Source organism: Meles meles, chromosome 10, assembly GCF_922984935.1.
Source record: "Meles meles chromosome 10, mMelMel3.1 paternal haplotype, whole genome shotgun sequence".
Classification (NCBI taxonomy): Eukaryota; Metazoa; Chordata; class Mammalia; order Carnivora; family Mustelidae; genus Meles; species Meles meles.
In genome coordinates this window covers 101,394,643-101,421,483 of record NC_060075.1, presented here as the reverse complement: position 1 = coordinate 101,421,483, position 26,841 = coordinate 101,394,643, and the positions used below count along the sequence as shown (strand labels likewise).

At 39.0% G+C, this 26,841-nt stretch overlaps 1 protein-coding gene and 1 pseudogene across 1 annotated transcript; both read right to left on the bottom strand.

Moving 5' to 3' along the window:
- Positions 1–20,614, bottom strand: part of LOC123951564 — a 112,406-nt pseudogene extending 91,792 nt beyond the window's left edge.
- Positions 20,615–24,540: 3,926 nt separating this feature from the next.
- POM121L12 (POM121 transmembrane nucleoporin like 12) lies at positions 24,541–25,350 on the bottom strand. The gene has a single exon (XM_046020271.1). It carries the CDS (start codon positions 25,348–25,350, stop codon positions 24,541–24,543), a length of 810 nt encoding a protein of 269 aa, XP_045876227.1.
- Between the last annotated feature and the right edge of the window lie 1,491 nt (positions 25,351–26,841).

Genomic DNA, 26,841 nt, shown 5'->3' with positions numbered 1-26,841 from the left:
AACTTCCTTACAGATATAAGAATGTTACAATTTAATAAACACATTTCAGAGATCAAAGAATTTTCCAGCTCTAGCTGAACTACGTTAAAAGATATTCCTGCTAATTGCTTAATAACTCACTATTATATTGGAACCTGCTTCAACTTCTCCAAATTTGAACAAAGGCAGTTCAGGAAAGAGTGCTGGAAAATTTTATTCCCCCCTTAAAAAAGTCACAGCAAACAAGGCATGACGATATTTTAAATACAACTGAGTAAATATGGGTAAGTAAAGGTGGAAACACGTAAACATATTGTTTACTTTATTTTTGTTTTTAAGAAGTGGGAACACATGTCCATTGTCCTAAATGTAAAACTTCCAAGGCTTGCCTGCTGTTACACAAAGAGCTTGGAACTATGATTTACAGCCCTGAGAGGAACACTCTCTGAAAAGGCTTTCCACTCACCTGGGGAACCTACCTCACACTGAAAGTCTCTGCAAGAATTCACCAGCAAGAATGTAGCAACAGTACGTCTTCCCGTTATGGTTATTTGCAGTAGAATGAGCAAAGTTTGACGAAGATGATGCAACACAACATTTCATTAAAACCGGAAATAGACCAAAAAAAAAAAAAAATCCATTATTGTTGATTATCCTGACCACACTTTAAAGATATTAAAGCAATGAAAGCAATAAAGGTAAGAAATTTGTCCAACCTCATGAATGAGCCAAACATTTAAATTGAAATGTGATGCCATTGTTTGTCTATCAAGTTAGCAGTTTCTTGCTTAAATGTATATATTTTAGATCATTTAAATAAAAATATATAGTATTTCTAAGAGAGTAATTTTCAGATACAGTTAGGGATTTAGAAATTATTCTGATTCACTCCTGTGAATTCTTTTCCTCTTTTTGTCTCTTCATTTCAGTTTAAGGGGTATCTAGGAAGGTTATAATCAGTGCTATAAAAATATTAATACATGAGACTATCCTTTGCAAAATTAGGGATAGCAGTTATAAAACAGAAACAATAGCATGTCCAAAAATATTTCACTGGATGAAAAAGCCAATAAAAATTCATGTGTGAAAAAGAATATGAAAGGGGCGCCTGGATGGCTTAGTCGGTTAAGCATCTGTCTTCAGCTCAGGTCATGATCCCAGGAATCTGGGACTGAGTCTTGCATTGGGCTCCTTGCTCAGCAGGAGTCTGCTTCTCCCTCTGCCTGCTGCTCCCCTGCTTGCGCTCTCTCTCTCTCTCTCTGACAAATAAATAAACAAAATCTTTAAAAATATATATTAAAACTATGGGAATGTTCTTGAGATAGTGTTAAGAAAAAAATAAATCAGCTTCACAGTATGATTCCAAAAATGCATTATCGAAGAGCAGTTGAGGGAAATCATTCCTGAATCCCAGTCCCCACATGGACTAGAGGTTGGGCCCTCCACGAAAGCTGAGCTGCATGATATTTTTTTTTAAAGATCTTATTTATTTGACACAGAGAGATCAGAAGTAGGCAGAGCAGCAAGCAGAGAGAGAAGGAGAAGCAGGCTCCCCACTGAGCAGAGAGCCCAATATGGGGCTTGATCCCAGGACCCTGAGATCATGACCTGAGCCGAAGCCAGAGGCTTAACCCACTGAGCCACCCAGGTGCCCCTGAGCTGCATGATTTCTGGTTCCACAGTGGTTTGTAGATCAGGTTCAGGGAGACACCTGCTTTGCAGAACAAGGAGATTTTGATCCCCTCCATACCTGCAGTTCTGTCACTTTCCTGTGATTATACAAATCTCTGATTCCCTCTTATTCAAGTCTTTGTTTCCTGGTAAGCATAGACTGGTCTCTATGTTCAAACTCTCATAGTATCAGAATAACAAAGGTAATCTTACTTGAATGTGGACATTCAAGAAAAATGCTCCTCCCACATACAGCAGACTCTGCCATTTACTATAAATAACTGGGGAGTTTCAGGGCATGATCAGACTTCTATAGGAATCATTCTTCAGCAGTTTCTGAGTTGCATCCAGAATTTCTTTTCGTTCAAACATTCTGCCCCTTTTAAATTCAACCATCTCCTAAACTGGGTTAAAATAGCCTATTTTGGAGGCTACTTTGCATATTAAAGTCTATTTTTATCATTTATATTTTATTCCCCTCATTTCCCCCAGGATAGAGAAATATGTGCAGGATGGAGGCGCAATTTCCCCTTATGATAGCAGGAAAGGGATACCCGCTAGGTTCTCATATGGGCATTGATGAGCAATATTGACCAGATGCTGTGTTTGTGATCATGTGGGAAAAATCCACTTTCTTCCATTGTTGGTGATGGTTTTTTGAAAACTTTATGCTGGTAATTTGGTAATATCTTTATTTTATAAAGACACATATCCTTTGCCTTATCAATTCTACTTCCAGAAATTTAGCCTAAACTTATATAGTATGTACAAAATATCATATGAACACGAATATCCTATCCATCATTTTTTTAAAGAGGTGTATTAGGAAAAACTCCAAGTAATTATAAGAAAATAAAAGTAGACAAACCATAAATGACTCTTAATCTCACAAAACAAACTGGGGGTTGCTGGGGGGAGGTGGGATTGGGAGAGGGGGAGCGGGCTATGGACATTGGGGAGGGGAGGCGAACCATAAGAGACTATGGACTCTGAAAAACAACCTGAGGGTTTTGAAGGGTCAGGGGTGGGAGGTTGGGGCAACCTGAGGGTTTTGAAGGGTCAGGGGTGGGAGGTTGGGGGAACAGGTGGTGGGTAATGGGGAGGGCACGTTTTGCATGGAGCACTGGGTGTTGTGCAAAAAGAATGAATACTGTTACACTGAAAAAATAAATAAAATGAAGAAAAAAAAAAAGAAAATAAAAGTATATGCATAAAGTAGCTGTGGGAGATACATAAAAAATATACAGTTCTGGTTGCCTCTAGGCAGTGGTATTAGGAGGTAATCAGGAGGGGGGATTTTATATTTTTTATAATTTTTTTAAATTCCAGTATGGTTAACACACAGTGTTATATTAGTCTCAGGTGTATGTTATAGTGACTCAATAATTCTGTGCATTACTCAGTGCTCATCAAGATAAGGGCCCTCCTTAATTCCCATCACCTATTTCACCTAATCTCCCCCACTCACTTCCCCTCCATAACCCTGAGTTCCTTCTCTCTAGTTAACATCTCTTTCTTAGTTTGTCTTTACCTCTGTATTTTTCCTTCACTCACTTGTCTTGTTTCTTAAATTCCACATATGAGTGATATCATTTGTATTTGTCTTTGTCAGACTTATTTTTTCTTCTGGCTTATTTTGATTAGCATTATACACTATACCTCCATCCATGCCAATGCAAATAGCAAGATTTCATTCCTTTTTATGGATGAATAGTATTCCACTGTGTGTATATAGACCATATCTTCTTTATTCATTCATCCATTGACGGGCATTTGGGCTGCTTCCATGGTTTGTCTATTATAAATAATACTGCTATAAACATAGGGGTGCATGTATCCCTTTGGATTAGAGTTTTTGTACTTCTTGGGTAAATACCCAGTAGAACCCAGGATCATAAGTTAGTTCTATTTTTAACTTTGTGAGGAACCTCCATACTGTTTTCCAGAATGGCTGCACCAGTTTGCACTTCTACCCAAATACGTGAGTGTTCCTTTTTCTCCACATTCTCACCAACATCTGTTATTTCTTGTTTTCGATTTAAGCCATTTTAACATGTGTGGGTTGGTATCTCACTGTAGTTTTAGTTTGCATTTCTCTGATGTTGAGTGATGTTGAACATCTTTTCATGTGCCTGTTGGCCCTCTGTATATCTTTGGGAAAATGTCTATTCATGTCTTCTGCCCATTTTTATTTGTTTATTATTTTATTATTGGATGATGGTGATAATGATGATGATTACCATTGTTTTTTGGGTGTAAAGTACTCTGAGTTCTTTATATATATTGGCTACTAACGCTTTATTGAATATGTCAATTACAAATATTTTCTTCCACTCAGTAAGTTGCCTTTTAGTTTTGTTGATTGTTTCCTTTGTTATGAAGATGCTTTTTATTTTGATGAAGTCACGATATTCTAGTTTTTACTTTTGTTTTCCTTGCCTCAGAAGACATATCTAGAAAAATGTTGCTACAGCCAATGTCAACGATTTTACTTCCTATGCTCTCTTCTAGGACATTTATGGTTTCAAGTCTCACATTTAAGTCTTTAATTCATTGAGTTTATTTTTGTGTATGGTGTAAGAAAGAATGTTTCATTCTTTTGCATGTAGCTGTCTAGTTTTCCTGACACCATTTGTTGGAAGAGATGTGTTTTCCATTGCATATACTTTTTTGCTTTGTCAAAGACTAATTGACCATAAAATTGTAAAGCTATTTCTGGGTTTTCTATCCTGTTCTATTGATCAATGTGTCTATATTTGTGCCAGTACCATACTGTTTTGATTACTACAACTTGGTATTATCACTTCAAGTCTGGGACTGTGATACCACCAGTTTTATTTTTATTTTTCAAGATTGCTTCAGCTAATCAGTGGCCTTTTGTGTTTCCATGCAAATTTTAGGAATGATTGTTCTAGTTCTGGGAAAAATGCTGTTGGTGTTTTGCTAAGAATTGCATTAAACCTATAGATTGCTTTGGAGACTATAGGCATTTTAACAGTATTTGCTCTTCCAAACTCTGAGCATAGAATGTCTTTCCATTTTCATGTGTCATCTTCAATTTCTTTCATCAATATTTTATAGTTTTCAGAGTAAAGATTTATTTATTTATTTATTTATTTATTTATTTATTTTTAAAGATTTTATTTATTTATTTGACAGAGAGAGAGATCACAAGTAGGTAGAGAGGCAGGCAGAGAGAGAGGAGGAAGCAGGCTCGCTGCGGAGCAGAGAACCCGATGCGGGGCTCGATCCCAGGACCCTGAGATCATGACCTGAGCCGAAGGCAGCGGCCTAATCCACTGAGCCACCCAGGCGCCCCAAAGATTTATTTTTAACCTCCTTGATTCTGGCTTATTCTTAGGTACTTTATTATTTTTGATATAATTATAAATGAGATTGTTTTAGTAATTTCTCTTTGTTCTATTTCACTATTTGTGTATAAAAATGCAACAGATTTATGTACATTGGTTTTGTATCCTACAACTTTACTGTATTCATTTAACAATTCTAGAAAATTTTTGGTGGAGTCTTTTTTTTTTTAATACATATTATCATGTCATCTGCAAGTAGTGACAGTTTTACTTCTTTACCAATGGAATGCCTTTTATTTCTTTTTGTTGTCTGATTGCTATGGATGACACTTCTAGTACTATGTTTAATAAAAGTGATGAGGGGGGACATCCTTGTCTTTTTCCTGATCTTAAGAGGAAAACTATCATTTTTTCCCTACAGAGTATGATGTTAGGTACAGGTTATTCATATATTGCCTTTATTTGGTTAAGGCATGTTCCCTCTAACCCTACTTCATTGAGGGGTTTTTAATCATGAATGGAAGTTGTACTTTGTCAAATGCTTTTTCTGCATACATTGAAATGCATATGGTTTTTATCCTTTATTTTATTGATTGATGTATCACATTGATTGATTTGTGAATACTGAGCCACCCTTGTATCCCAGTAATGAATACCACTTGATCATGGTGAATGATTTTTTTAATGTATTGTTGAATTCTGTTTGCTAGTAATTTGTTGTGAATTTTACATTTGTGTTCAACGAGATATTGAGATAATTATCTTTCTTTTGTGGTGTCTTTATCTGGTTTTGGTATTAGGGTGATAGTGGTCTCATAGAATGAATTCAGAAGTTTTCTTTCTTATATTTTTTAGAATAGTTTGAGAACAATAGGTATTAACACTTCTTTAAAATTTACTTGTGAATCTGTCTGGTCCTGGACTTTTTCTTTGTTGGGAGTTTTTTGATTACCATTCAATTTCATTGCTGGTTATTGGCATATTCAAATTTTCGGTTTCTTCCCACTTCAGTTGTGGTAAGTTATGTATTTCTAAGAATTTATCCATTTCTTCTAAGTAGTAAAATTTCTTGGCATGTAATTTTTATAATATTCTCTTATAATTATATTTTTATGATGTTGTTATTTCTCCTCTTTCATTTGTGATTTTGTTTATTTGAGTCATTTCCCCACCCCACCCCTATTGATTGAGTGATGGATTGATGAGTTTGGTTAGAAGTCTATCAAATTTGGGGGTCCGTGGGTGGCTTACTTGGTTAAATGTCTGACTTCAACTCAGGTCTTGATCTCAGGGACCTGTAATTGAGCCCCACATCAGGCAATGTGCACAGCAGGGGAGTCTGTTTCTCCCTCTTCCTCCGCACCCCCACTTGTGCCCTCTCTCTCTTTCAAATAAATAAGATCTTTAAAAGAAAAAGTTATCAATTTTGTGCAGTTTTTTCAATGGACTAGCCACTGATTACATTGATTTGATCTATTGTTTTGTTTTGTTTCTATATCACTTATTTCTGCTCTAATCTTTATTATTTCCTTCCTTCTGCTGGGTTTTGTTTTTTTGGTTCTTCATTTTCTAGCTATTTAACATGTAAAATTAGGTTGTTTATTTGAGATTTTTCTTGTGTTTTGAGGTAGGGCTGGACTGCTATAAACTCCCTTCTTAGAACCAGTTTTGCTGCATCCCAAAGATTTGGGACCATTGTGTTTTTATTTTCATTTGTGTTCATGTATTTTTTTTTTATTTCTTCTTTGATTTCTTGGGTGACCCATTCATTGTTTAGTAGCATTTTATTTAACCTCCATGTATTGGTGGTCTTCCCAGATTCTTTTCTTGTGGTTGAGTTCTAGTTTCATAGCACTGTGGTAAGAAAAGATTTATAGTATGACTTCAGTCTTTTTGAATATATTGAGACTGGTTTTGTGGCCTAATATGTGATCCACTGTACAGAACGTTCCATGTGCACTTGAAAAGAATGTGTATTCTGCTGTTCTAGGATGGAATGTTCTGAATACATCTGTTAAATCCATCTGTTCCAGGTGTCATTCAAAGCCACTGGTTCCTTGTTGATTTTCTGTTTGGATGATATGTCCATTGATGTAAGTGTTTTGTTAAAGTCCCCACTACTACTGTATTACTATTGCTTAGCTCCTTAATATTTCTTATTAACTAATTTATGTATTTGGGTGCTCCCCAAATTGGGTGCATAACTATTTACAATTATTATATATTCTTGTTGGCTTGTCCCCTTTATTATTATATAATGTCCTAACTTGTCTCTTGTTACAGTCTTTTTTTTTTTTTTTCACAGTCTAGTTTGTCGTATATAAATATCACTATGCTGGTTTTCTTTTGACATCTTTTGCATGATAAATGTTTCCATTCCTTCACATTCAATTTGCAGGTGACTTCAGGTCTGAAATGATTCTCTTATAGGCTGCCTATAGGTCTTGCTTCTTATCAACTGTCACCCTATGTCTTTTGATTGGAGCCTTTAGTCTATTTAGTCATGGACTAAGTGTACTCATTGCAATTTTGTGACTTATTTTGTCGTTGTTTTCTATTTTCTCTCTGATCCTTTCTTTGCTTGCTCTTTCTCATCTTTCACTGGTGTTCTCTGGTGGTGTACCTGGATTGCTTTCTCTTTATTCTTTGCTTATCCATTACTGGTTTTTGATTTTTGGTTGCCATTAGGTTTGTATAACGTCTTGTGCATTTAGCAGTCTATATTTAATTGATGCTAGCTTAAGTTTGAACCCATTCTTTACTCCTCTCCCCCACCGTGTTTAAGACTATGGTGTCATATTTTAAATGCTTTTATTTTGTAAATCCCTTTAATTTTTTTTACATAAATGTTTATTTTTACTGCTTTTGTGTTTCTTACTTTTCATACTCTCACTTATGGTTTTTCCCTTCCCACTCAAAGAATAGGACTGGTTTAGTGGTCAGAAACCCCTTTAGTTTTTTTGTTTGTTTGTTTGTTGAGAAACTCTTTATCTCTCCATTTATTCTGAATGCTAGCCTTTCTGGATAGAGCATCTTGGGTGCAGATTTTTTCCCCCCTTTCAACATTTGAATACATCCTGCCACTTTCTTCTGGCCTACAAATTTTATGATACAAAAACCTCTGATAGCCTTATGGGGGTTTCCCTTGTATGTCCTGTCTTCGTTTTGCTGGTTTAATTTTTTTTTCTTTATCACCACTTTTTGCCAATTTAATTACTATATGTCTTGCTGTGGACACTTGGATTGATTTTTGGGGTGTTACTGTGTTACTGTGACTATTGGATCTAGATATCTGCTTCCTTCTCCAGATTTGGAAAGTTTTTTAGCTATTATTTCTTCAAATACAGTATCTGCTTCCTTTACTCTCTTTTCTTCTTCTGGGATCCCTATAATGGGAATACTATTATACTTGATGTAGTCAGTGAGTTTCCTAAGACTATTCTTATTTAGCATAATCTTTTTTTTTTTTTTTTAATTTGCTCAGCTTGATTACTTTCCACTACTCTGTCTTCAAGGTCATTAATTTCTGCTTCTGCTTCCTCTAACCTGCTGTTTATTCCATCAAGTGTATTTTTAAATTTCATTTATTGAGTTCTTCATCTCTGATTTTTTCCTTTTAATGTTTTCTATCTTTTTGTTGAGAGTTTCATTGATGTCCTCCCCTCTTTATCAAGTCCAGTGACTATCTTTATGACCATTACTTTAAATTCTCTATCAGGCATATTCCTTTAGGTCTCTTGCTGTAATTTTGTCCTTTTCTTTCATTTGGGACATATTTCTTTGTCTCCTCATTTTGTCTCATTCTCTATGTCTGTTTCTGTGTGTTAGGAAAGTCAGCTACATCTCCTACTCTTAAAGATAATTGCCAACTGAAGAAAAAGCTTCTGTATAAATAAACTAAATAAACAAATAAACAAACAAACAAACAAACAAATAAATAAATAAAATAGAAAGCTTCTGTAGTGACCTTCAGTGCAGTGTCCCTTATTCCCCAGAATCTGGCATTCATGGAGTGATTCCTGTGTGTATTGCATGTGCCCTTTTGTGTTCTGACCACTTTTTCCTTCAGTCCTGTTGTCCACAGTCGCTCTCTTTACCTGTTTTGGGCAGTGTGTGTGTGGTCCCCAGCTTGGGCAGTGTTTTAACAAAGTATGCATGAGACTTCTCAGTGAGACCCTGAGTCACTGCTGTTGGGACCCGGCTAGCCTATACAGATTTGCAAATCGAATATGGGCAGGGCATGCACTTTTGACAAGGTGTGCCTCAGGCTTTTGCAGCTCCTACCACTGCTGGGAGCAAGGGCCTGCAAACATGGGGTTCAGGAGACATGATGTTGGTGGTATTTTAGCCAATTTTCTGGAGTTGGGCATTTCCAACACTAGGACCAAGGCCAGTGTGACTAGAAAGGGCAGAATCCTCAGTGTGGGAGAGACAGGTAGTCAGTTAGGTAGTCAGTGTTAGTGCTGTTCCCACAATTGGCCAGTTGTTTATGTTTGGGGATGTGTCAGACATCTCCTTTCAGTACTATTATCTTGTATAAATTTACAATTTGAATGTTAAAAGCTTAGTATTACCTGTTCATATTTGAATTTAAACATCAATAATTCTAAACTTTCCTGAAGGAAATGGATTCCTCTGGACAAACAAAGGAAAATCAATGTGGAAAAGCAAAACAGAATAGCTCATTTGTCCATTTCAGACTACTCTTTTTTACTCTACGACTTTGTAAAGATACAATTTGAATACCATAAAATTCACTCATTTTATGTGTATAAATCAATTATTTTGACTAAATTTATGTAAAATCTGTTTTAAAGTATTCCTAACACCTCAAAAAAGCCCTGATGCCCATCGGCAGCTACTTCTTATTGCCACCTCTTCCCAGGCAATCACTAATCTGCTTCTGTCTCTATAATTTTGACTTTCATGGCATCATTTTATGTAAATGGATCATCTAATACATGGTGTTTGTCATCTGCCTTTTTTCACTTGGCACAATGTTTGTGAAGTTCATTCATGTTTTATATGTATCAAGACTTTGTTTTTATTTCTGAATAGGATTCCATTGTTATGGATATACCACATTGTGTTTACCGTTCACCCATAGGTGGACAGTTGGATTGTTGCCATCTTTTGGCTATTATGAATATTATTACTATAACCATTCATATCCAAGTCTTGTGTACATCTGTGTTTCTTTTCTCTTTAATAAAACTCTAAGGGTCAAATTTCCTAGGTCATATAGTAATTTTAAATTTAACTGTTCAAAAACTGTAAAACTGTTTTTCCAGATGGCTTTGCCAGATTGCATCTCCAGCTGCAATGTATGAGGGTTCCAGATTCTCTACCTTCTTGCCAACACTTGTTATTGTCTGTCTTATCATTTATATTCATTCTATTGGGAGTGTGAAATGGTATCTCATGGTGATTTGAATTTGCATTTCCCAATGATGGATGATGTGTAATTTATTTTGCTACATGTTTTGAGATAATTATATGTATCTGAAGGTATATTAAAAACAAAACAAAACAAAACAAACAAACCTGGACAATATGGCAGTGGTTTTCTCTATATAGTGAAAGCACACGTGATTTATATTTTTAATTCATTTTTTCTATTTTAAAATTTTAAAGTATTTTAATAAAAATGTGTTGTAATAACAATCTATTATAGCTTTCTTTTTACCAGATTATAGAATTTACTGTTAAAAGCTAGTATTTTTCAAGATGAAATTCTAGAATCAACTGCTTCTGTATTGACAGTTGATATGCTCAGTTGTATCTATTCAGGACATCCATTAATAATGGCCTTCGACTTTTTGCCAAGTCTTAATTCCTCAATTGACTTTGATTCAATATACTTCGACTATTTATGGGTCAGGCTCTATGCACTAGTTCTGGCACTGATCCCGGGTATTTGATTCTTTCCCAAAGTCTATATACAAAATTATTGCCAAGATTGGTAGTGGTAATAATGATCTTTTATAGACTTCTGATTTTATATGGAGTTGAATAAGGGTAACTTATGACCCTTTCTTTTGAACCAGTTTGTAGGTGAATTGGTTTCTTCTCTCTACCCAACTTACCCCAACTTTCATTATATTTCTCTTACTACAGGGTAATTTGGAAGTTAGTTTAGAAAAATAAAGCAACAGGAAAGCTTAGTCAAGGAAAGATTGGGGAAAGTTAGAATCAGAAAACCATTCTAGGGGGCACCTGGGTGGCTCAGTGGGTTAAGCCTCTGCCTTCAGCTCAGGTCATGATCTCGGGGTCCTGGGATCGAGCCCCACATTCGGCTCTCTGCTCAGCGGGGAGCCTGCTTCCTCCTCTCTCTCTGCCTGCCTCTCTGCCTACTTGTGATCTCTGTCTATCAAGTAAATAAATAAAAAATCTTAAAAAAAAAAAAGAAAACCATTCTAGTTAGAGAAGAAATATAAACATACTTTTATTGTATCCCTTCTTACATTCAAATTTTGTAAGACACAAATGCAAAATGAGAGGTTCAAACTTTGGTTGAGTTCACCAAGGACGTATTGATAGTAAAACTGGAAGACTTGAAGGCTTTTTCTATCTTTTTATTAAGGGGGTGAATTTTAACTATTTGATATTTTCTCTTTATGTATTAGAGGCCTTTTAAGGCATCTTTGATGCTTTTGGGAACACGTGTAGTACTGGGTGCCTGGGACATAAAAATCCACATTACAGTTCACAACTGATAATGGTCCAGGAGAAAATAGTGAGAACCTTAAAATTTTATAACACCAGGTCAAGAGTGGAAGTAGGGATTAACGTAGAGAATTTTTGGAAAAGTATTGCCCATGTTTAGCATAATTTCTCATGTTTTGTTTCTCTTGGGCCCAGATTTTATTGACAGGCATAAGAGAGGACACTCTTGCAGTGGAGTTACCAACAGAAATTAACTTTGATTTCAAAATGGCATTAAACCTCTTAGCAAATGACTGTTAGAACACTCAGTCTCACTCACAAAATTGTTTGAATTTTGACTTTTTGAATTTTAATAGGATCTTTATAGCTGCTGGCAAAGAAAAATCCAACCTTGTTGTTCCATGTGCTTAATTATAACTCATTAGATGCCCAACACAGAACTTCTTATTAGTTAAAAAAACAAAGGATGTTACTCTTTATTTCATCACGTGTGTGGTTATGGGTCCTTGTTTTATCTTTTTTAGATATAAATAACTAGTTCTTTCTTTTTGTATTCTCTGTGTCTGTACAATATTAGTGACCTTTGGATTTATTTTGCCTTTAATCATCTACTTCGTCTTGGCTTATGTCTTAAAAGAAAAATCTATATGCCACCTCTGACTGGAGTTTGTTTTAGGAATTCAGGCAATTCTTTTTAAATCATACTAAGTATGCTCTTACAGGCTTAGCTTACATGAAGAGGCCTTACGATTGCTGTCAGACCAGTCTCTTCAAGATCCCTGCAGGTCAGGCACAGAGACATAACATAATCAAAGGTAGAATGGTAACTTCTCAGGAATAAAAAAGGATAGCACAATTCTATGAATCCATTCCTTTTCTTGTTCTGCCTCCAGGCAAATTAGCCTGCTCTGGACCACCCTACATGCCTAAATAAACTGATAAGTCTATCATTTTAAATTCCTCATTAGGTGATGACGTAATACAGCTGTCAAATAAAGATATTCTTGTAGGAATATTTCTTTCTCCTTTTTCTTCTACCACAGCAACACAAAGAACAGGAGTGATAGCTATGTACATTTGTTGATAACTATGTAAATTTGGACAAATCTCAATAGCTACGTGTAACTCTGACTATATGGGTATTGACTGATTACCAGTTGCGGGCACTTATATACTGTTGTATTTCAACTACAGAACACTCTTAATTGAATAATATTAGGTCTGTGTTATGGATTAGTGATAGGAGACATGATTAACCAAGTTCAAATCTCTTTGTTTAATCAATGAATTTATATCAATGAATGGTCTCTGGGATGCATCTATAACTTTGATTATTCTCTCTCAATCTTTTTTTCTCACTATACACACACACACACACACACACACACACATGCGGCTCAACTCACGTATCACTTTGCATTTGGATATACAGGACGATCCAAAGAGGATCTTTTCAAGAACACCAAGCTCACCCACCCAAAATCAAAGTATCAGGATTCCTACTCATTCTTCCCACTAATGGTTGAATGAGCCCATCCAGTCATAAATAGGATCCATATCCCCTGTAGTATGTACAGACCACAGAACTTACACTTTCTTAAGAGTGTGCATATAATTTAAAATTCAAACCAACACATTTTTGGTTGAAAGGAGACACAAATTATTCAGACATAAACAAGGTCAACTGAGACTCTCTCCAACAGACCTTTGTGTATTCAACCATTCCAACTCAGATCTACAGACTTGTTTGTGATATTAACACTGTTCACACTCACCCCAATGGCTATCTAAACTTTACATGGTCCAAAATTAGGTCTTTTTCTGTTTCACACTTTTCCACTACACATCATTTTTTCCCAGTTAACTTCTACTTATTCTAAAAGTTTCAGGATTTTTTTTCTCCTAAATTATCTCCATTATTGTATTCCTTCTTACTTATGTCTTTTATACATTGGCATAGAAATCTGTGCTTGCTTTTATAATAAAATTTGTCAAACTGCATTGAATTCTCTTTCTTCTAGGATTCTTCCTACAGATCTTTCATTCCTTGGTGCCTTAGTTGACATTATGTCCCTAGTGCTTAGCAAAATACTTGGATCAATACGGATTTTCAATAAATACGAACACTGAACAAATGTGGTATTGACTGCAAACAGGATGATACAATTGCCCAGATACTTAAACTCCCTTCACAACCTAAATTAAAGTTCTCTGCTCCACTTCATACAGTCCTGTCCCAGTCTGGCTTTTGTGCCCCTACCACCCCCATCAATGGTAATGTATCGGTGTCCCTCACATTTAGTAGCCCCCCTTATCCTGAGGGTCTGCATTCCCACTGAAGCAAAATGAGGGATGCATTTAATATGCATGACAAAAACACACAAATGTGATAATTTTTGAAACTATACACTTTAAAAATTTCAAGCCATGAGTCTTTTTGTAATATCTTTTTACTCTAAGATATCTTTGACTCACTGTGGCTTTTGGAAAAGTTGTTTTACCTTAAGAGACATTTTTCAAAACTGCCAAAGGCATGAAAATGCAAAAATTCCGAGACTATCCCAGGTTGGAGGCATCTAAGGAGAGATTATGATTTAATGCAGTGGGCACATTGGATTGGATCCTGAAAGAGAAAAGACATTGATGGAAACACTAACGAAATCCAAACAAAGTCAGTAACTAAGTTGAAGATATTATACTAATATTACTCTCTCAGTTTTTTTTTTTTTAAGATTTTATTTATTTATTTGACAGAGAGATCACAAGTAGGCAGAGAGGCAGGCAGAGAGAGAGAGGAAGGGAAGCAGGCTCCCTGCTGAGCAGAGAGCCCGATACGGGGCTCGATCCCAGGACCCTGAGATCATGACCTGAGCCGAAGGCAGCGGCTTAACCCACTGAGCCACCCAGGCGCCCCTACTCTCTCAGTTTTGATAAACATCAAATGGTTTTGAAAGATATTAATATTAGGGTGTGCTGAATTAAGGGTTAGTAGGAATTCTTCTCTAAATTTCAAATTATTTCAAAATAAAATTTCCAAAAATGTAGGCTACCATTTTTGCTTCAAAGTTATGGACTGCCACCACAGGCCAAATTACAGGGCTGGACGCTGGACAAGTTACATAGGACTAAGAAAGACAGAGTGGAATCCCTCCTAGTAGCTTAGGTCAGGAGATGGTGTGAACAAGCACTGGGGTTCACCTGCGAAGCAGATTTATACTAACAAGAGATCCATCAACAAGAGGCAAAATGAGGGACCCTCATGCCCTCCCAGGAGAATATTTGTGAGAATATGGACCCCAAAACTCAAGAACATGTTAATCAGATTTGCAATAAGAAGTAGAATTTGAAAGCAGACCATTTGAATCCATTTCTTTGGTAAGATTTGCCTATATCATTGTCTGTCTGAGGAAGAATTAAGCAGCATTCTGGAAGATAAATGCACCACCTTAAAAGGGCAGTTTTCTGCCTTTCCCTGTAGAATGTTCTTTCCCATACATTTTATAAGTTGATCATCTGATACATGTCTCTATTTCAAGGACACTTAACATTGATCCTGTGTGAATTTTTTTTTAATATTTTATTTATTTGACAGAGAGAAATCACAACTAGGCAGAGAGGCAGGCAGAGAGAGAGGAGGAAGCAGGCTCCCCACGGAGCAGAGAGCCTGATGTGGGGCTCGATCCCAGGACCCTGGGATCATGACCTGAGCTGAAGGCAGAGGCTTTAACCCACTGAGCCACCCAGGCTCCCCGATCCTGTGTGAATTTTGAGATGATGAAATGCAAAGAGAAATGAATTCTACTGTTGAGCTCTCTGGAACTAATGGTGTTAGGCAGGACCCCTATCCACATTTACTCATATTTGTCAATTAATCGTAGTGCAGAACTGCGGTCGAAAATAAATAGATAAAGAAAGGCAGAAACTCAAGGAAAGCAAGGCAATATTCTATAAAAGACTATTAAGTTAAATTAAATTGCACCTTCAAAAATAATACATTCCGAACATTTTACTATACTACTTTAAATATTCCTCTTTTGAAAGTTTAATAAAACATATTTAATTGAGTATAGTATAAGATGGTAAGCCTGTGATGTGAGCTATTATCATAATTATTATTTTCCAAAATCAGGAAATGTTGAGGGTTCTAATTGCTTAAGTGATTTTTATTACTTTTGCGATTCAATATAATAATTTCACAGTCTCTTAGAAAAATGTCATATATTTAACGAAAAACGTCATATTTTAAGTATTCGAAGCACATGTGAAAGAAGTAATTCTTGATGTGACTATTTTTACAATTTTCTAAATTATAATAATGCTATTTTTTTAGAACTTTTGTTTTTCGAGAGAATGATAAAGCTGGGATTTAAAAATTCTGCCAAAAAAAATGAAAAAAAGAAAAAGAGATAGAAAGAAAGATGGGCATGTTTCTGGGGGAAAAAAAAAAAAAAACAGAGAAACGGCCCTATTTAGGACGTAAGTAATACTGAGGTTTGCTCTATGGTCACCAGTGGAATGACTGAGTATGCTAATAAAATTATGCAAGATACTATCATTTTATCATTTGAGTTAGAAAAACAACACATGACAAGCCAATTCTGAATTAACACTATAATCAAAAATTAAATGAGATTATTGGTACTTTTGTTGATTTCAATATAATTATTTCTAAAACATTAAATATTTGAAGAATGTTTGGTCTAAGCGAATATGTGAAATCCAAAGAAAGTTCAAGATAAATTTTTAGATTTGGATGTTAAATGTTCTTTATGAAATATTGTTATTCATTCTATGTCCAGAGTTTTCACTGGAGCCTTATTTTGTCTACTGACTTTTTTTACTTTGATTTTTTTCCTGATCACAGCACACCTTATTTCTCTGTAAATATTCTTCCTTAATGAGCTAATTTAATTCTGTGGCTTGGACTATCCATTCGCCCCCTGAGGAACTGAAATTTGTTATTACTCTAATATGTTAACAGACTTCCAGACTATATTAATATCTAGAACATGTGTATATATATATATATATGTCTGTTTATAATATACATTGCTATATATAATAGGCATGTACATACCTCCATTACGAACACACTGTATTTGTGTATGTGTGTATTTCAAAAGCACACTATCTAACTGTATGCACAGATATATATACATATAAATATCAGAGTTTATTTCTACATGTGTATGGAAGACTACAGGTATACAACTAGCACTCAGTTCTCCTTTGCTATATGCTCTCTTTATGTATTTCCCCGTATATATATATACACACATAAATATTTATATTTTATATATATCTTTATGTATTTCCCCATATATATTTATATATTTTTTTAAAATATTTTATTTATTTGACAGAGAGAGATCACAACTAGGCAGAGAGGCAGACAGAGAGAGAGGAGGAAGCAGGCTCCCTGCAGAGCAGAGAGCCCGATGTGGGGCTCGATCCCAGGACCCCGGGATCATGACCTGAGCCGAAGGCAGAGGCTTAACCCGCTGAGCCACCCAGGCGCCCCTATATATTTATATTTTGCGCTTATACTCTGTCCATTTAATTACGTTTTTTACCATAAATGCATTTGAATACGTTGCCAAATTGGTCTACAACAAACTTTACACCTGTATTTCATCTAATTATTTCATAAAAGAATGAAGTGTAAGTGCAGAAAGAGAACGGTTGTTTCTTTAACTCTAATCATTTGGAAAGACTTGAGTTGTCCAGAACAATTCTTCTAAATTGGGCAGGAGCAAGTTATTTGTAAAATACCGGGGGAAACCGACGAGTCATGTGCTCTCATATTGTTGCTCATATTGTTTGCAAATACCTGCATTCCGGCTTCAACCTAAAGAAACCAGAATAGAAAATAATAATGTTGTAATGTGGGTATGGTTGATGCAGAATTCCTATCAGCAGATTCTCCTGCAAAGAAAAACCTGGAGTTCTCATTAAAAAATTGACTAACAGGGGCACCTGGGTGGCTCAGTTGTTAAGCGTCAGCCTTCCGCTCAGGTCATGATCCCAGGGTCCTGGAATCCAGCCCCGCATCGGGGTTCCTTCTTGTTGAGCCTGCTTCTCCCTCTCTCTCTGTCTGCAGCTCCCCCTGCTTGTACTCCCTCTGCCAAATAAATAAATAAAATCTTTTTAAAAAATTGACAAACATACAGGCATATACATTGGAAATTTAAACAATAGGGGCACCTGAGTGGTTCAGTCCATTGCATCTGCCTTTGGCTCAGGCCATAACCCCAGGGTCCTGAGATGGAGCCCTGCATCGAGATCCCTGCTCAGCAGGGGAGGCTCCTTCTCCCTCTCCCTCTGCCCCTGCTCCTGTGCTCTCTATCTATCTTGCTCATTCTCTCAAAAAAATAAAATCTTAAAAAAAAACTTAACCAATATGTTAAGTTTTGTGATTCCTCTAAGCACATTTCAGTCTAACTGATCAAATTATTTAGAGCAACAGATAGAAGAATTGTATGTTTATGTATATACACAATTTTACATACACACACAGAGACACGTATGTATATACATACACACACATGCACAACGCATACGCACATGTACACACACATATTCGTGTCTATGATAATGTATATGGGTACACACATCCACACACTCCATGCCGCGCTGCTTTGAGTAGTAGTACTAAGTGAAATTTTAGATAGTCGACACTAAGTTTTACTGTACCTCTTCTCATTTGAAAGGAAGCCCCTGAGTCTTTGACACTATAGCAGGCAGGGACTGGGGGAGTGGGATTTAGGAATAAAAGAATTATGGGTTTATCTCAAGACAGTTCTCCAGGGGGGGCACCTGGGTGGCTCAGTGGGGTAAGCCTCTGCCTTCAGCTCAGGTTATGATCTCAGGGCCTGGGATCGAGCCCCGCATTGGGCTCTCTGCTTTGGGCTCTCTGCTCGGTGGAGAGCCTGTTTCCCCCTCTCTCTCTGCCTGCCTCTCTGTCTACTTGTGATCTCTTCTGTCAAATAAATAAATAAAGTCTAAAAAAAAAAAAAGACAGTTCTCCAGGTTCCACCTTTTCTTTCCGTTCATTTCACAGGCCCTTTTCTTTGTCTTTTCATGCTGTCACATGTGGACTTGGGAAAAACCACAGGACTTGGGAATAATAGTGGGGAGAAAACAAGTCCTTGGGGTTCACGTGTAGGTTATTGAATCGGGTTCTTTCAAATTGGAGCCTTCCTATTGGCTTTGACCGTTTAGGATTCATTATACATTTTTGTGCCAATGCCTAAGTTACAAAAGTGCCTATTCTTACTGTTTTTCTTCTTTTTTTCTTTTTTGGTTTACTTTTTTTTTTCAGATTTTATTTATTTATTTGACAGAGAGCAAGCAGAAGCAGGGGGAGCTGCAGAGGGAGAGGGAGAAGCAGGCTTCCCACTGAGCAGGGAGCCTGATGTGGGGGTCTATCCCAGGCCCCTGCGATCATGGCCCAAACTGAAAGCAAATGCTTAAGTAACTGGGCCACCCATATGGCCCTTTTCTTATTTACTTATTTGTTTTTGTGACTAGATCTCAAAGCTGTGCTAGTACCTATTTCATGGCTCATATCTTTACAGCATATTTCATTATTTATTAAAATTAAATGCAATGCCAAAATAAAAGATTAATTACCAGGTTACACACAATGAGAATTTATAGACTATCATTCTCATTAATTTACTAAATTAACATGAGATTATTTCTCCTACAATCTTGCCACGGATGGATACCTTTTTTTTTTTTTTTCTTCAATGATGGGTATAAATACCATTCATGGGTAGGTATATATATAGATATAGATATAGATATATAAATTTCTCTGAATAAATAGGACACACTGAATATTATATATATATATATGTTAACAATTTGATTTCTTTCTTACATTAGCTGTCTAGTTATATTTTTATTAATTCCTCTTTCTTTCTTCCTTTCTTCCCTTGTTTCTTTTCCTTCTTCCCTCTCTTCCTCTCTTCTTTCTTTCTTTCTCTCTCTTTCTTTCTTCTTTCTTTCCATTGATATTAAGTAGTTCCTTGTATTTGTGGAATAGTAATTTGTGATCTGCTATGTGGATTACTAATGTAGCCTCCAGTCCTGTCATTTGCCTTTGAAATATTTTTCAATTACAGGGTAGGTTTTTAAAATATTGGCTATTACAAACTTTTCTTTTATGGTTTTGGGTTTTTAGCCTCCTTAAGAATGTCAAAGGAGGAGATTGTTGGAGGGATTTGAACATTATGTGTAAAGCTTAAATTTTTAAAATTTATTATGGGTGTAATTAAACTTCATTGACGCTTGGGAAAAAATATTTCCTTCAAATTTTCAACTTCTTTGCAGTTTTGATGTTTACATTTGTGTTTTGCATGAGAGAGAGAGAGAGAAAGTGAGTTGTGTTCTATTTCCCAATTGGAAAGCTGATAATTGCAATTCACTGTTTCTAGTAGTTCATTATTTTCACACAGATTTTAAATGTTAGCATTATCATATATTAAATGTTTACACATCTGCTTTAGCAAACTCTGCTCTGCCCCAGAGACTCATTTGTCTCCCCATGTCCCACACTGCTGGGCCTCCATGACGTGAGGGCAGAGGCCTCATTTTTGGTTGGGTTGGCCATGCAGTCCCTGTAGATCCCCCCGTAAGGCTAGTTCACAGGAATAGAATCCCTTGGTAAATACTGTTTATTGGTAAATACCAAGTACTCTTGGTAAATTCTGTTTATATATTCCAGATAAATATTCTGGCCTATAACTTGACTGACAGACCACACTGCCTTGAGGCACTGCTGTGAGTAACCCCATCAGGAATCTGTTCCCAAGCTCACAGGGTCCCAGGTCATTCTCGTCCTGTGTGCCTTGCAAGGCCTCGGAAACTCCTGATGAGATGTTAGAAAATCCCCACACAGCTCGGTTCTCGTCAGCTTCCCGCCCACATTGATCACACACGCACTGTCCCTCAGCTGAAAGCAAACCTGCTCTTCCTCCCATGTTCCACGTCCCTCATGGCACGCACCAGAGAACTGGTACACTTCTTGCTCATGCGTGCTCCTCCCACACCACGACTTCTCTTTGCTCTTTTAAAAATCTCCGCTACTTTGACACTCATGATGTTAGAAACCATGTGCTACCTTCCTTGCTGTCATGAAAATTTGAATTCCTTCCTCATGACTTTCCCCGTTAACCCTGTCCTGGTCACTATTCACAGCGCCTTTAACCTCTATCCACCAAGTTTCTTGACCTCCTCAGGGACACTGATAGATTTCTGTTGCCCTCACCTCATTCTCACACCCTTGGCACCTGTCATTAAGACTCTGATAGTTTTCCCTGTAGTTCTCATTACCTAGGTCCCTCTCCCATCAAATTCTCTCTTAACCAGTTTGATTCCATAATCCAAATTAAAATTATTCCTTTAAAAAAACTCTGTCATGGGGCACCTGGGTGGCTCAGTGGGTTAAAGCCTCTGCCTTCGGCTCAGGTCATGATCTCAGGGTCCTGGGATCAAGCCCCGCATCGGGCTCTCTGCTTGTCAGGGAGCCTGCTTCCTCCTCTCTCTCTGCCTGCCTCTCTGCCTACTTGTGATCTCTCTCTGTCAAATAAATAAAATCTTTAAAAAAACAACAACAACAACAAAAAAAACTCTGTCATGGCTAATTTTATGTGCCAGCTTGCCTCAGTGATAGGGTCCCAGATTTTGACTTAAACTTTATCTCTGGGTGTGTTTCTGGTATTTCTGGATGCACTTAACATTGGAATTGATAGATCACATAAAACAGATGGCCTTCCCCAATATGCAGGAACCTCCACCAATCCTTAGAACACCCAGATAGGACAAAAAGTCTGAGTAAGAAAGATTTCTCTTTCTCCCCTCTCACCACCTCCCCCAAGACCCTCATCTTCTTCTGACTACAGACATGGACTGGAGCTTAACCCTCAGCTCTCCTGGGTCTGCAGCTCCCTGACTGCAGGTCTTGGGACTTCTCGGGCCCCACAATTACATGAGCCAATTCTTTTTTTTTTTTTTTTTTTAAAGATCTGTTTATTTTAGAGACAGAGAGAACATGATGGGGAGGAGCAAAGGAGAAGGAGAGAGAATCTCAAGCAGACTCAGAGCTGAGTGTGAAGCCCTATGAGGGGCCCCAATCTCATGACCCTGAGATCATGACCTGAGCAGAAACCAAGAGTCAGATGCTTAACCTATTGTGCCACTCAGGCGTCCTAAGCCAACTCTCTGTAATCAATCAGCCTGCCTCGCCCTCTCCGACCCTATCTCCATGGCTGAGTGCAAATGCACACACACACACACACACACACACGCATACACACAGACACATACTCTCACACTGGTTCTGATTCTCAGGAGAACCCTGTCTAATACACACCTTAACTCTTTCACTTCCTCCCACTTTATTAAATTCTTTTGGACTCTGTTAGTTAATAAAATATTGGATAAAATGTAAAGGTTAAAACCAATTGTGGACTCAATCTTCATTGGTATATCAGCTCAGGTAAAAAAAAAAAAATCTGAAGAAGATTAATGAATCATTTTTCCTGATTTCCAGTTTCATTTGAAGAACCTAACCTGAAACAAACACTTTGATTTTTTTCCTCATAATTCTACTACATTCTCCAAGTCTTTTCTCCTTCCCCCTTGGAGAATTCTATTTTGCATGTTCAGCCATTTTGCCAAATCTCGAATATTTCCCTCTTGCCCCATCTCACACAGACTTGCTTTGTACTTCCCTGGTAGACTGGAAGAACGAGAACTGATGTTCCCACTGGGTGCCAGGCCCCCCTCCCTGGCTTGCTCCACACCACAGCCACTGCCCCCAGCTCCTGCTGCCATCAAGGGTCAAGTGTCTGAGAGCCACTCCACCCTCCAACCGCACTTTGCAGTCCATCCCTCCAGATCTTCCCAAAGATCCCTTTGTTGAACATATCCCCTGTCTTTTTTTTTTTTTTCTAATAAAATTTCAGAACAAAGTAAAACTGCCTCCCACCTTCCCACTTGCCTGCTCTCCTTCACGAGGGACTATCTACCAAATGGTTTCTCCAGACCCTGCCTCCACATCCACTCCTTCTAATGTCTTCCAAATTAATCCAGGCTTTACCTCCAACACTCCAAAAGGATTCCTCTTTCCAAAGTCAGTGTTGGAATATCTCAACTTCTCAGTGGCCACCAACGTGGGTGATAAAATCCACCTTCTAAAGCTCTCCCCTCAGTGTCCCGACAGCTTCTGACTTGTCTCCCACCTCCACGGCTGTGTTTGCCCAGGCTTCTTCTCTCTCCCTCTTCTTTCTTTTGCCCTTTAAACATCAGAGCATGATAGGGCTCATCCTTGGCCACCTTCTCTATCTGTGTTTTCTGCTTGGTGAACTCAGGTAGCCCCCGGCTTTACAAACCATGGGTATCAGTGTGCATATGTGTTCATGATTTCTACATTTCTCTTTCTGACTTCAAACTCTGCACTGCGTGCCAGGCTCATGTTTCCAACTACATAGGTGACAGTTTCACTGGGATAACAAATGAATGCATTGAGGAAACATGACCTACTTAGAACCTTCGATATCTCATATTATGTTCTCCATCTAAATAAATAGCACTGTGATTTCATGAAAGTTTTGGAACCTTAAGCTAAGATTCTTGGATTCCTCTGCTTTCCTAATGTTAACATCTGTTGCATTAGGAAACCCCAAAATGGGTGGCCTGGGTGGCTCAGTGGGTTAAAGCCTCTGCCTTCAGCTCAGGTCATGATCCCAGGATCCTCGGTTCGAGCCCCGCATCGGGCTCTCTGCTTGGCAGGGAGTCTGCTTCCTCCTCTCTCTCTCTGTCTGCCTCTCTGCCTCCTTGTGATCTCTGTCTGTCAAATAAATAAATAAAATCTTTAAAAAAAAAAAAGGAAACCCCAAAATATCCACCTTCAAGACACACCTCAAATTCATGTGCACCTTCTACCTGCATCGTTTCTCTTTCAGACCAGTCCACCCTCATCTGGTGCTGGTCTCCTGACTGGGCTCCTCTTGTTTCTTTTTCAGTTGCTGACTTTGGATAACACATGGCCAAAACAACCAGTTTAAAACACATCAACCTGATTAGTCTCACCTCTGCTTAAAACCTGTGCTTCTGGTACGCCTGAGTGGCTCAGTGGGTTAGGCCTCTGCTTTCAGCTCAGGTCACGATCTCAGGGTCCTCAGAGGGAGCCCCGCATCCGGCTCTCTGCTCAGCAGGGGGCCTGCTTCCCTCCCTCTCTCTCTTCCTGCCTCTCTGCCTACTTGTGATCTCTGTCAAATAAATAAAATCTTAAAAAAAAAAAAATCTGTGGTTCTTAGAATAAAACTCTTCCATGACCCCCGATGCTCTGTATTACTTCTTTGCCGTCTGTGTCACTAACCTCACAATCTCTCTCACCACCCTCTAGCCTTACTGAACTTCAAATAAATAAACGTTATTACCAGCGCCAGATCTTTGCCCCTGCTCTTGATAGTCCAGAGCATGTTTTCCTATTATTTTTATATAAAAAGAGATCTTTTTAAAATATTAATGCTATTTTAATAAGATCAAATCTTTATACAAACTGGGTAAATGGGGAAGGTGGGGGAAAGAAGAACACCTTCCAGGAAAGGAAGGGAAAAGGCAGAGAGGTGTGGGCAGGCAGGGGGAGGCAAGGGGTTTAACATCAACAATCTTCAGTGTGGGCTTTCCAGAGTAAGGACCGGCAGGTCAGGGGACTGCAGTAGTACTAGGACAGGGTCCCCTGGAGGGGTAGAGCATGGTGTCAGCAAGATGAGAATAAATCTAACGGTTTAAGTTTCAACAGGCAGGTAGCAGGACCCTGACTCTTAGGAGTCAAAGGGGCAAGCAGGCTGGGTGTCCTGAGGGGATGAGGGGCAGGGAAGAGACCCTCCTAGTGCTGTTCTTAAGCACTGGAGGAGGGAGGGAGGCCCCAGGACTGTTGCATCTTCTCCCAGCTCTGCTGCTGAGGGTCTGGGCCCTGGGCGGACACCACCCCTGCAGTGGGGTGGGCAGCAGACAGTGAAGGCTGACCATCAGGCTGGAGGTCAGCATCTTCCCTGCAGACGTTGTCGCTCCAGGAGGGAAGGCTTCTTCTCAGAGGCCCTGGTCTTGGCACAAAGGAAGGGACCACACCATGACTGATCAGGGGCTTGAAGGCAGATGGCCTGGGTTCCGGCTTCTGCCTCCTGCTCGTGCTCGTGCTCTCTGGGATCTCAAACCAGAGGGGCCCATCAAACTTCCTGTTTCCCTTCTGGCACTGGCTGAGAGCCCTCAGCACGGTCTCCTTGGCACAGGGGTCTGGGCGCTCCTCTGCGGGTGGATGCCCTGCAGGGCGGGCACTGGGAGCCTGTGCCCGGGGCACCCAGGGGCTCCGTCTGTGTTCAGGGGGCGCGATCCTGACCGTCACAGGACTCCAGATCCGTCTTGGGTGACGGGCACTCCAAAGCCACCGCTTCACGTAACTCTCCCAGGCGCTGGAGAGATCTGGCCCCAGGACTGTCTCAGGGGGCGGCTTGGCAGGAAAGCGCCTCCAGGCCTCAGTGACCACCCTCTGCGGCTGGGAGGGGTTCCAGTTGGGTGGCGTCAGTGGGAGGGATCTGGAGCAGATGCGGGGCCCACCGTCCTGGGCCTGGGAAGGCCTGGACCACGGGTTCCGACGCCTTTGGGTGAGGGGTTGTGGCGCGGGCTTGGGTGTGCTCAGGTAGCTGCCCATGGGAGCGGGCGTCGGGGAGGGGGCCTTCTAGTGGGGATTCGACTTCCAGAAGTTCCCAATGTCGCCAGAAGTAGCTGCCGCCGAAGCGCCCAGTGCTCGGATGACCGTTAGCATCTGGGTGCACTGAAAGCGCGCGGGCCTGGGCGCTGGAACCCTCCGCATCCCGTGGGCACGTGAGGCAGGAGAAGGCTGGCGGAGGAGATGCGGGAGAAGTCTGCAGGCACAGCTGCAGCCCGTGTGTGCATGGTTATCTGGAGGCCACAGCCTCCAGCCCCTGTTCTTCCCGCTGCTGATAGCAAGAGTTTGTCTGCGGAGAGAGGCTTAGGAGCTCAGGATCTCCGCTCCCCAACCCACAGCTTCTTTACTGCAACATCATTTACATACCATAGAGTTTGCCCAAAGAGTACAGTTCTGTGACTTTCAGCACATTCATAGATTCGTGCATCCATTACCAAGTCAACTTGAGAATATCATACTTCAAACGGAAAGCCTGGGTGCTATGAATATCACCCTCCCATCCACCTGCCCCTCCCCAGCCTTAAGCCACCACTAATTCATTTTCTCTCCAGTTATAGATTTCCATATCTAGGCTTTGGTATAAGTGGGATTATGTAATATGTAGACCTGGCTTCTTTTGCTTCACACACTGTATTCCAAGTCTATTATGCCGTAGCAGGTAGCAGCTTTTCACTCTTTTTATGATCCAGCACATAGTCCATTGCACGAATAGACCACATGTTGTTTATCCTTTGCCAGTTAATGGGCATTTGGGTTGTTTCCACGATTCTGATATTATGAATAATTTTGTCGTGAACATTCGTGTATGAAAGTTTGTGTGCACCAATATTTTCATTTCTCTTGGGTGTATAGTCAGGGTAGAATTGCTAGGACATACCTTAACTTTAATTTTTTTTTTATGTTTTAAAGATTTATTTGTTTGAAAGAGGGCACATACTAGCAGGGGGAGGGCAGTCGGAGAGGGAGAGAGACTCTTCAAGCAGTCTCCATGCTGATCAGGCCGCCCTACTTAGGGCACAATCTCATGACCCTGAAAGCATGACCTCCGCCAAAATCCAGAGTCCCAGGCCGAACCTAATGAGCCACCCATGCACTCCTTCGCTGTTTAACTTCTTGAGAAATTTCCAAACTATTTTCCCCAGTGTCTGTACAAGTCTATATCTCCACCAGCAGTTGTCTCTATTTTGGTACTTGACTTTAGAGGGAGAAGGTATAATAATTTTTGCAGTTCATAAAAATTACGGATTGCGTATTGACAGATGGCCATTCTCCTTCATTATCGTAAAAACTAAACGTAATTCACTTGAATGCTCTTTTAAGGAAAAATAAATAACTAGGTTTTGTTTCCGTAAATGTGATGCATGTTTTCTTCTTCTAGAATAGTTGTTAATGTTACTTTCTGCCATTTGCCTCTTAAGGAAATGGTGACAGTAGACCATGATTTATGTTTTAGTCCCGACAACGTTGGTTTTA

Excerpts from the sequence above, each read along its gene's own strand:
- POM121L12 (XM_046020271.1), bottom strand. The coding sequence starts at position 25,350 with ATGGGCAGCTACCTGAGCACACCCAAGCCCGCGCCACAACCCCTCACC.